The sequence below is a fragment of the Amborella trichopoda genome, chromosome 8 (genome assembly GCF_054954075.1).
Source record: "Amborella trichopoda isolate Santa Cruz 75 chromosome 8, AtrichopodaSantaCruz75HAP2 v2.0, whole genome shotgun sequence".
Taxonomy (NCBI): domain Eukaryota; kingdom Viridiplantae; phylum Streptophyta; class Magnoliopsida; order Amborellales; family Amborellaceae; genus Amborella; species Amborella trichopoda.
The window spans coordinates 30855293-30867736 of NC_142343.1; the positions used below are offsets into that span (position 1 = coordinate 30855293).

The window sequence follows — 12444 nt, forward strand, 5'->3', positions numbered from 1 at the left end:
AAGAGCATAAATTTAATCTTTTATAATTTTTTTGTTGATCACTATTCATTATGCATAATATAAATACATAATATTAATATTATTAATATGATATAATATAATATAATATTATTATAACATAATATTATAAAATATAATATTATAATTTATAATATTATATTATATTATACTATATATTTATATTTATTTTAAGAAAAGGTTTTTGTGAGCCAATGGGCTCACAAAAAAAAATAAACCCAATGGTCCAGATTGAATCTGGGCCGATCTAATGATCACGGATGCCCGATAGTGTTTGAATTTTAATTTTTTTTCTACAAATCCAAATCACTTGAAATTTTAGACGCGTGTTAATAAAAAAAAAAGTGAATATTCAAAAAATATTAAACAAAAATATTTTACATGAAATAAAATGACCAAAATACCCCAAAAAATTTTCAAAGGTATTTTGGTCATTTTTAATTTTACGGATTATTTTTTTTATATTTTTATTAAGTGCGGCTTGATGAGAAGAACATTCATCTAAAATTTCAAGTGATTAGAATTTTTAAAAAAAAACTAAAATTCAAATACTTTCGGCCGTCAAATCGGCCCAGATTCAATCTAAACCATTGAGTTTATACTATTATGTGAGCTAGTGGGCTCACCCTAAAATCTTCCTTTATTTTATTAATGCAATTTATATTATATAGTATATATGGAAGATGCATAAATAGTGAGATGAGAACTTCCAAAATAATCTTCACCCCTAAAATCATCAATAAAAAGATCGACCTACAAAGAGAAGGCATATGAAAACGCATTCACTCCTAAAAAGTATTTGGATAGATTTGAGACTTAAATGGGCCATTTGGTCACTGGAAGCTGGAAATCCATAGAACCTGGAAGTTATGGAATTCAGAACCACGAACTTTGGGCACCTCATAATGAAAGCAGTATTTTTGACCTAAACGGTTAATTGAAGTTATCATTGATAAGATGGTGATACTTGTTCAATAAACAATATCTTAAACGACACTTGTTAGGAGGTACAAGTTGGTTCAAGTGGAAGGTTCAAAGGGCAAGGGGTAGGCCCAAAAGCACATGGGTAGAAGTAGTGAGAAAAGATATAAACACTTATAGCCTCACTGAAGCTATAGCCTTTGATAGAGCAGAATGACGGACCACGATTCGTAGAACTAACCCCAAATAATTGAAAAAAAACTCTAATAATGATGACGAAACAACATCTTAAAATCGTAGTTCATTCACGATAGGTCTCACAAAATGGATAGTTCAGATTACAAAAAGTAAAAAGTCAAATAGTTGTAGTTTCGCACTAGATTGCATTTGAATTATTCATTTTCATGAATTAATTACAATTACCTAACTTACACGTTACACATAATAACTAATGATGCCCATCAAGAAAAACAACAAACTGTCCATTTTTTAACATCAATATAAAACCATTAAAAGTTCAAATAAAGAGTACAAGCTATCAAATACATAAATGTCCTTTTTTGCATTGGTATAGATAGCTAATGTCATGAGATTCAAGGCTGCGTCGACTTAATTGGAAACAAAAAGATCTGTTAAACAAAGAAGGCGAAATGAGTCGTAGTTTTAAAAATACACTGCTGCAATGCAAAAGATGCATTATTCAGAAAAAATGCTGATAAGCCTAACACTGCCCAGAAACCCAACAAAGCAACCAGAGGAGCAATAACTACAAAACAATCCAATTATAAGACAAATGACAACCATTTTCAATTCCAATGCGGCTACAATCCATGGAATCAAATTTCAGAGGTATCAAAGCCAAAAGGTATACCCAAGTTTTTATTCAGCGAAAAGTGGCCTCCTCTTCCTCTAAGCCAAAAATAGAAACAAAGAAAATCGAGTCTCAGCCAAACTAGGCCTTTATATTTGGACCTCTAATGAAATTTCTACTGAAGTTCTATTGGAATTCAGATAATTCAAGCTTTGAATTTAGTGTATGGAAAATCTTCTCTCTTTGAACCAATTACAAAATCCAGACCAAGGTCTAATAAAACCAAGAAATCCACAAGAAGATTTACAGCTAATGATATCATTCCTTTTCCAAAACTTAAAACAATCAGTTTACTGATAAACTGTAACTTGAATGTAAGCATCCATAGTAATTTCATCTCATTCCATTGGATCCTCTTCATAAGGGCATCATTAGCATTTCAATTAATTGCGAACACTGATTCACAAAACCATCTAATGAAAACCAGGGGAATAGCCAACAACCTTCCCCAAATTTTCCTAACATACACTATAACTAAATTATGATAAATTTATGCAAACAAAATTATGATAAACCATCTAATCCAAACACCTTTCTTTTGATATTTATGCAAACAGAATTATGATAAATTCAGGTTCTCTCCATACAAATTGCATTTACCCATAAAATATTAATTAACTCGCTTCAACGAGCACCAGTCATTATAATTTTCCTAACATACACTAAAACTAAAAACATAAAATTTATAGTTCATAGCCTTTTTTCCAATTAATTGGAGTTGGCAACATGAATCCTGGTCCACCAATCTGCTCTATTAAGGGCCATACCCTCAGTGCGGCCATAAGTCCCCATATCTTTTCGGACTACTTCAGACCACGCCCTTTTGGGCCTACCCCTTACCCTTTTCAGTCATTCCATTTGAACTAACTCGTACCTCCTAACAGGTGTTGTACTTGGTCGTTGCCACACATGGCCAGCCCACCGAAGTCTACTATCTCTTATCTTATTGTCTGTTGGTGCCACACTTAAATTTTCCCAAATGGATTCATTTCGAATTCTATCTCTTCTTGTCTTATCACTCATCTATCTCAACATCCTCATCTCCACTATACTCATTCTATAGATATATTGTTTTTGTCCGCCCAACATTCTGCCCCATAGAACAAAGCTAGTCTCACAGTTGTGTTATAGAACTTGCCCTTCAGTTTCATTGGTATGCAGCGATCACATAAAATTCCAGTTGCACATCTCCACTTTGTCCACCCAGCTCTTATTCTGTGTGCGACATCTTCCTCAATCTCTCCATTTTCTTTGAGAGATTGAAAATTTATAATTATATATGTTTCTTAAAACCCAACCAAACCAAATGTACATTAAAATTCAAAACAAGAGAATTGCATTTGATAAATAAAGAACCAACTAAAATCAAAATATTAATCAAAAGGAAAGGTAAGAAACAAAACGAGCCATGGATTAGTTGAAGAATCGAATAGCCATATTTAAGTTGCAGACTTTTAAATGCAACACGTCCCCATAGGTCATATCCAATAAATAGAGCAACAGTCCAATGCTTCCCAAGTCCAAGAAACTGAACTTCAAAGGCTCATGAGGCTCTTTGATCTGATCTGAATGCCATTCAAAGGCATCTCCAAAGGTGGAAAAACCATCTCCCATTCTTCTACCTAAAATTCCGGTAACCTTCATGATCCCACTCTCAGACTTCATTCCAAGCTATTCTTTGCTCTATTAATTCCCCTACACCATTATGCTTTCTTCTTTCTGAAGAATTTATTGGATTTTAAGGCAGAAGGATTTCTTGGATTTTAAGGCAGAAGGATTTCTTGGATTTTAAGGCAATCAGATATTGTATTAGGGTTTAATGAAGCCAAGATATACAACGGCTGATCAATGACCTCCAAATGAAAACTAGGGCAAGTAACAGAGCCTCGTAATCGGGGTACTGCAAAAAACTTGGCAGTTGTAATCTTTTGAGGTTCAAGAGGAGAGGGGGGGGGGGGAGGCTTTTGTTTTTTTTGGGTGGGGGCAAACGGGGTTTGAATCCCCAGCTCATGTTCCCACTCCCTCCATGCAAGGGAGTGAGGGTGTCACCATCCAACAAAACACCCCCGCCCCCGCCCCACCCCCCTCCGTGCGTCACTTGAAGTCTTGGTACCTTATTTTTTGAGGTACCGAAACTTCAATTTCTAGGGGTTATTGTAGCAATCCCTGTCATGAAACAAGGGCAGTAACAGGGAGTTTGGTCACCAACTTTAGACTTCAGGTTACCAAATGGTCCCAAAAGGGATCTTTCCAGCATATATCCAAAGATGTTAGCATGACCATTTTGGGTGAAACCACTTGGTCCCAGGCACTCTGCATTGGAGGTATCGCTTACCAATTTTCTAAGTTCTTTTAATCACTTTTACAGTGAAAAGAATTGGAGAACAAGTCAAATCAAATTAGATGAGTCCTAGGTTGACTTGGTTTTAGCAGAGGAGTAGGAGAACACATTCATCCTTCTAAAACTGCTCAAGCAGTTGATACCAAATATTATTGTAAGAGCAGAAAAACCATCAAGGGATAATTTCCATTTGGAATGGCATAGAACTGCCAAATAAGAGCCATGGCAGTTTCTCGTTGATTGTAGAGAACCTCAATTCCATTTTCAAACCCAAATAACAGCTCAAGTAGTTCCATGTCTCGGGCAGTAACACTTTGACATATCGTTCTTACAATGAAGGTGGACGAGTTCTTATGTCTGTTGTACTAGGAAGCTTGCCAAGAGCACATTCAATAACTGTATGCACATTGCATGTATTCACACTCAGCAATGGGCCTTTCTTATAAAATAATAGAATAACTTGGTGTACAGAGACAATTGCTTCACAACAGCTTTCATAAGCAGTCTTCAAAAACTCAGCGAGTACGACTATGAACCACCTGGGTCACTCGGAACCAGCACCCTCCCAGTCCCAGATGATCTTAATTCAGGTCTCTCGCATCTAGCCGAATCTAAGGCTTGACCCAATCCATCTTGGTCTTTCAAAAACCAGTGATTCTGGTCCAAGTATTGACGAGTCATACTCGGGGACTCAGCAAGCCAACTGAGAGCTGCTCGCTGCCTGATTCTATGCCAGTTCTGTGCTTTTAAACAATGCCTGTAAGCATGACTTTGGATATGTATTAATGTTTACAATTTATGGCATCACCTTCAAGCTTCAATCCTATAGGAGGAACAGCCGCGACATAGGATTCACCTTTAGAGCATATATGATAACAGGTAGTGTCTTCCTAGAAGTTGAGAACTTCTTAATACTGTTCAAGTTTCGTTTTTGATAAAAAAATAAACTTCAAACAAAACTTCAAGGAACTGTTCATGTTCCAATCTTGCGTTAAAAAAAAAGTTTCAACCCAAGGGTCGGAACTAAACTTGGAACTTTTTTTATGACCCCCCCCCTCCCCGGATAACCCTAGTTCCTCAGCATTTCGCAAGAGCAATTCACAGAGAAGCAGAGTCCTCCGCCATCTCTCACACAGAAAAGAGCTTGCAGTTCACAGAGAGCCCTCCTTCCACCATCTCTCACATAGAGAAAAAGAGTTCACAATTCGCAGAGAGCCCTCTCTCCGCCATCTCTCACACAAGAGAAAGAGCTTGAAAAATCTATTGTTGGGGAATCATCAGTAGGTCGAGCTCCATTGTTCCTTGGCTTGAGTCACCAACCTCCCACCTTCCATTACCAGGTATGGTCTTTTTTTTCTATATACCTATTTCTCTTGCTCGAAAAATTAGGGTTTCTCTGTGCGAAGATCTTCTAAGATCCTGTGATATTGGTTGTTATGGCTTTTTTTCGTGCTAAAAATGCTTGATTTGGTTTATCATATGTGGGAGAAATTCTAGGTTGCCCATATTATGGAATCAGAGGGTTTCCTTATTTTTTTGTATTATTCCATTTTTCTGTGTTTATTTGTTATTGATTTGATTTTGTGGGTTCCTACTCCATGGTCCTCCGTTTTGTAGAAGTCCCAATTGTAAATTGTGAATTTTGGCAAAAGCCCTAAATTTCATTGGACTGGTGTTTGTTTGCATATACGGTTTCACTTCTGGTGTTGATCTCTATATGATTTCCATGCGGTGCTTTTTATTGACAATTTCTAGAAATTGTTTATAGAATTTTGTGCTTTTTCTTTCTTTTTGGCAAGACTTGGCAAGACTTTGAGCTCTGATCTCTGTTTACAATAATTTTTAGATGGACCATACATTTTTTATTGAGCTCTGTTTAAATCTATTGATCTCCGTATTTGTTCTTGCTTTTTTTACTCTGAGCTCTGATCTCTGTTTACAGTTATTTTTTGATGGATCATATATTTTTTATTGAGCTCTGTTTAAATCTATTGATCTTTGTGTTTGTTCTTGCTTTTTTTACTCTGAGCTCTGATCTCTATTTATAGTTATTTTTAGATGGACCATATATTTTTTATTGAGCTCTGTTTAAATCTATTGATCTCTGTGTTTGTTCTTGCTTTTTTTACTCTAAGCTATGATCTCTGTTTACAGTTATTTTTAGATGGAACATACATTTTTTATTGAGCTCTGTTTAAATCTATTGACATATGTGTTGTTCTTGCTTTTTTTACTCTGAGCTTTGATCTATATTTACAATTATTTTTAGATGGAACATACATTTTTTATTGAGCTCTGTTTAAATCTATTGATCTATGTGTTTGTTCTTGCTTTTTTACTCTGAGCTCTGATCTCTGTTTACAGTTACTTTTAGATAGAACATATATTTTTTATTGAGCTCTGTTTAAATCTATTGATCTCTGTATTTAAATATATTTGTTCTTGAGCTCTTGAAGCAAAGAGCTCTTATTCTCTGTGTTATTGATCTCTGTGTTTGTTCTTGAGCTCTAGAAACAAAGATGTCTTATTCTATCTGTGTTATTTATCTTAAGGTATCTATAGACTGCTTTAATTTTGAGGTCCAATGAAGTTTATCATGGAACATTTGTGTCAATTTGTGTACAAATGTATCTCTCTAGGACGCTTCTCTCACTCATCAATTTAAAACTCTCTCTCTCTCTCTCTCTCAATCCAACATACTTTACTTTCAATTGATATTGTATTCATCTTGCCTATTATTTAAAGCTAATCCAATACAGATACCCAGTTCTTCTTTAACTTCCCAAGAGGTTATCAAACAAGAAACTAGGAACTTCTTAACTTCCCATGAGGTTATCAAACACAGAAGCCAGCAACTTCTTAACTTCGCAGGGAGTTCATCAAACACAGAAGCTAGGAACTTCTTTAGTAACTTCCAATTTACAGTTCATGAACTTGCTTCCAGTTATCCATGAACTTGCTTCCACCCTTGTCAATACTGCACCAAGCACTAGTCCAAGAGATCTCTTATCAACTGACACCAAGCACCAGTCCAAGAGTCCAAGAAGGAATCTCGATCCCCACTTCTTACAGGTTGCTCTTAGACACCCAAAGGGAAACTAGTGGCTAAGAAAATGATTGATTTGGATCTTAGTTGTCATCATGTAAATTCCAAATAAAGCAGCTTCTTATGTTTTTGGATGTTGTAAAGTGTGAAATTGTAAATAAAGCATATATTTATCAATGAAAAATCAGCTCCATGTTATTGCTAATAGAATTTTTGTTTTATTAAATTTTAATAAAATTTCTGTTTTTTATTAATTACAAAATTGTACAGAATGTGCTCCCAACCTTGAAAGCTTTTTACATGCATCAATCTATCAATCCCACTCCTGCTCCACGCGACTATGATTTGAGTTGCAGGCAAAATTGTTGACCACTAAAAAGTGCTAGTTCTGAGTGCATTATCAAATCACTAAATGATAAAATTGGTAGAAATATTGAAGGTTCTAATCCACAGCCTGCGAATGCACATGCATGAACAATCAATTGTAAATATTCAGAAATCTCATATTCTACATGAAAAACAATTATTAAGCAACAAAAATTCATAAATAAAATAATAAAACTAAAAGTGTCATATTCCTTAATTGTAATAGAAATAGAAATTAAAGGTGTCCTTATAATTTGAGAATTTATATTCATTTTCTAAGCAAAATAAACTTTCTTTAGAAATCTATTATCCATAGATATCTTAATTTATTCCATTTATTTAAATGGAAAAAAAATGAGCACCAAAATTCTTAATTTAAAAGTAAAAATTTTGTGAAATTATATTTCTTAGTTAACAAGAAATAAAATCTTATGGAAATCCAAAAGATTAAAAATTCATCTAAACCCCATACATGCTACCTTAAGGAAAGAGAAAATATGCAATGGAACCTTTTGCATAAGAACTCTAGTCTTCAAGGAGAGTTTTGTATGCTACAAGGAGAGGGGAAAGATCTAAAGGCTCCAACTGACAGCTTTAATCACATGATGATGATTCAAACACATTCATCATAAGCAATTTTGTACACGTAGTATAGATTAAAGCCTGCCTATAAGCCCATGCTCACAATGTGAATAGCCCTGTGGGAATTCCCTTGGCAACAGATATTTTGAAATATTTCTTCCCATGAGTTCATGACTTTAGGGAGTTTGCATCCACCCAGGGTAGAAGCTTTCTTGTGGCTTTCAACACCAGGCAAGACGTTGTGAAGCAATCATCCCAAGCAACGGAGGCTGGCAGTTCCACGACTAAAACAACTTTTGTCCCCTAGGCTAAACTAAAGAGGCGCTTACACCATGCTCCTTCATAATGACGACTGCATTCAGCTTGGAATACCTAAGTAGAAATCATGTGTTTACATGTGACATGGTGTCATTATAGCTTGCTTTTCTTGTTGATCCAAATGAAATTTCCTTTAGTCTCAGTACCTCGATATCATATTTTTGCAAATGTGGAAAAGCATATAAGTTAAAAACTTCATTATAAATATCCATTTCATATGAAACGAATAGATAAGGATGTTAAGGTTACATTTGTTTCTTTTCTTTTTTTGATATTGGGAAGAGGCTTGATGGTTCCCTTTTTCAGAAATTGAGGTTAAGATTTCAATTGAATGAATCCGTTGCAGGCATAAAAGGATGACAGATCAAGGTGGATCCCCTAAAGACAAGATTTCCTCCAAGTTCAAGGAAAAAATGGAAGCAATCCTCAGTGATGAAACCTGAAGAATAGAATCCTACACACCCTTACACAGATAATAGAGCAATCATTAGGTCAAAGATGATTTTATTGTTTGTTTGTTTTTATGATTAATTATCCTCAGTATGACAATCTATGGAACTAGTTACATCAGTGTCTACTTTATTATTTCAAATAATAATCAGATTACTTCCAAAATACAAATAAACAATACAAACTCACTAACAAATTCATTTTTTTCATGATAAGTCTATTTCAAATAGTATCCGGAACACTAAGACTAAAATAGACTTGGTGATGCCCCAAGACATTTCTTAATGAACGAAACAACAGAACAAGGAAGTCAAAAGTCATATTAACCCATGCAAAGTTGGATGACCTAAGTAAGTACTGCATAGGGGCTCCAATAATAGCACAATCATATGCTACTCACGTTGATTTCAGTGGCTACTCTACTGATCAGCTAGAGACTAGCTCATGGTCACTGTAAGGTCCAGAAGCGAGTTTAATCACGAATTGTGAATGAGGCAAAAGAGCACAAATAAGGCGCAAATCAGATGAAGTAAAGACCTTTAGGATGGAATGAAAGCATGTCCAAGCTGCTTCAATGAGAAAAATCAGTTCAAGAGTCCAAGATAATTTGGTCCAGATATCCAACTCAGATTCATAGGATCAGATTAAAACAATGTTCAAAAACAAGGCTCAGACTCAGGACTCAGCAGGGTCCAGTGTCCAAGTTGATTATACAGACTTGGAGGGGTCTGTCAAAGACTCAGCCGGGTATGTCAAAGACTCAGCCGGGTATGTCAGAGACTCGGACAGTCTGTACAAGTTATAATATCAAAATGTAGGAACCAGTCGAGTTTTGGCTGGTTCGGGCAAGCCCGAGTGGACTCACCTGATTTTTAGAACACAAACAAAAACAGCGGCACATACTTTGAATTGGGAAAAATGTATTTGTACTTTATCTTTTGACAGATCGTATGTATCAGCAATGACCAGTTACAGTGTTCGGTACCAGTTTCTCAAACTAATCCACTACACAATTGTGAAAACATAACCTGTAAAACAAACATAAGTTTACCATATGCAATCCCATTCTTTTAGGAACAAAAATGAGTGCATTGTTCGCTTTGGAAGCAATCAAAGAAAGAACAAACATCCAGATAATAGATGCTAACGTGGCTATAATAACATGGAGCAGAGGCCAACAACATCGATAACAATGATGATGGTAAGGCAGTTGATGCCTGTCTTGATATCATAAAATCAAAAAATGAAGCTCAAAGAATATTGAAAAATAAGCTAAAAAGCGATTCAAATTATGACGTGATGATCATGCAGTATGACATCAAAACAAAACTCAAGCAGGAGTGTAGTGACCCACATATTAATCAATCCTAGCACATGCTTAATGGTTTCATGACTCAGTGAAACTGACTGCTTTTGCAAGCCAAAGTCAATGTTGACTAGGGAAAAAAACAAACATTACGTGTCCAAAATAAGAAATAGAAAACGAGAGAGAGAGAGAGAGAGAGAGAGAGAGAGAGAGAGATCACTATATCAGATTCATCTTAAGATGCCTCCACATCACCTGAGTCGATTTACAACCAGTCCTTCTGTTGGATCTTCAAAGGTAAATAAACCTCCGACAAATACTGAAACCCAAATGAGCTCAATGCCTGAATCTCAGCCTTCTGCCTACTTTTTACCATGATCCCTAATTCCTCAACCCATCCAGGATTCTTCTTCACGAACTCTTCCTCCAACAAGTCCTTACCAGTCTTCACATCCTGCTCGGTCATAGGCAGTCTACACTGCTCTGGTATCTTGTACTTGTCCAGATCAGTGGGCCTAATGCCCAGCCATTTTATATCAGGCGTAGTGAGATTTGAGCTATCATAAGACATATTCTTTGAGCCACACATATAAACTGATAAGATCTTCAGTCCATATGGATCACTATCAACTAGTGCCAAAACTGGAAGCTTCAACTCAACTTTCATCTTCTTCAAAAACAATCGAGTCGCTACATCAGGTTGACCCTTTGCTGTAACAATAACACACGGAAACCTGTTATAGAATCGATCCTCTGCAAGTCTCATGAAAGCTGCATCTTTCTCGACCAGAAGAATGAAATGGGCATCACTCTCCATGTCACTAACCCTATCGATATTGGGGGGAATTGCTTTTCCACCAACCCCCATTCTTGTACAGTCGATGCGATCACCATTATCACTGAATATCAACCTCCCAACCACTACTCCTTTCTCAGATGCCACCACATTGAGGCTTGATCTTGTACAACCAAGCATACAAGAAACATCGTCCAGGATACTATCAGATTGACTCTGGTCTTGAAAAAGCTTGACGTCAGTGTAAAATAGGTCACGTTTTGTAACATGGATTTGCTTGATAGAGAGCTGATGAACAAGTTGCAGGATCCTTGTGGTAATGGTGGCTTTTCTAACAGTCGAGAGGTTAACAAACTGGCGAGAAGAGGACTTATCTTTGAGAACAATTCGATCTAGCTCCGGTACATAGAGCTGATTCGAGTTGTTGCGAGAGGGTACCTGGTAAGAGAATCCATTACCAGCAAGGATCGAAGCAGCAATGGAGAGGATGGTGTGCTCTATGGCCAAGCGAACTGAGGTCGATTCAAGGTCAACGACTTCTCTGCAAGCAATGCCCAGATTTAGGTCAGAGAGAGAGAGGGACTGGGGCTTCTCTTTCTGAGCAGCTCTAAGTTCAGTAATGGAATTAAGGATTTGTTCGTCTGGTTTTAAGCGTTTTTTGAAGGCAAGTGCTCCTTTAGAGGATGATGCTTCCTCTGAGTCTGAGTCTGCTTTTACAGGTCGTTTTCTCTTGCGGTCCGCCATTAAAACTCAGGCTCGAGATACAACGAGAGAGAGAGTGCAGGAGGAGGGGAGATTAAAGCGCTTGGATGTGAGACAAAAAAAGAGCAAGCAAGCCCTAGGGTTCGAGGGCGAGAGATTTGGCGGGAGTCAGATTAAAACGCCGAGTCCTCTTTAAGCTCAAACCTCAAAATAAATTTTGTCGAACTCGGCACATCACGCTATCAAAGTTGTAAATATAGCTACAAAGATAAATGATCTCGTATACAGGCACATAAAATAAAGTCTCACCTCAAATCCTTAGTTCGAAAAGTAATTGTCAGTATCAATAATAAAATTTCAACCTTAAAAATTATACAAATGTTATATGTCCGTGAACACATATTTTTAGGGTGAAATGGACGTTTTGGATTTGTTACGATATAAATTAAGCTGTTTGGATACCCAGAAATATATAGTCTGTAAAATATATTATCGGCGTAATATATTACTGGCTAATATATTTCCTGTAAATGATCGTTACTGTTTGAGTAGTATTTAGATGCTGAGTACTATTTAGATGCAACTGAGAAATACATTGTTATTGTTTGGCTATGTCTGGAAGAAATATGAAAAATGCATTACCAACTTTTTACCATCACGTGCTTATAAACTGTCATTTCTTTCTTTTTTGTCACAAAATTCCACTAAAATGTAGAATTATTATTTC

The 12444-nt window shown here is 36.2% G+C and overlaps 1 protein-coding gene across 1 annotated transcript; it reads right to left on the minus strand.

Moving 5' to 3' along the window:
* Positions 1 to 1320: 1320 nt before the first annotated feature.
* RHL2 (Spo11/DNA topoisomerase VI, subunit A protein) lies at positions 1321 to 12127 on the minus strand. The gene is made up of 2 exons (XM_006828232.4): positions 10475 to 12127; positions 1321 to 1568 (listed from the first exon to the last, which is right to left on the minus strand). Exon 1 carries the CDS (start codon positions 11757 to 11759, stop codon positions 10485 to 10487), a length of 1275 nt encoding a protein of 424 aa, XP_006828295.1. The 5' UTR covers positions 11760 to 12127; the 3' UTR covers positions 1321 to 1568; positions 10475 to 10484.
* Positions 12128 to 12444: the final 317 nt, after the last annotated feature.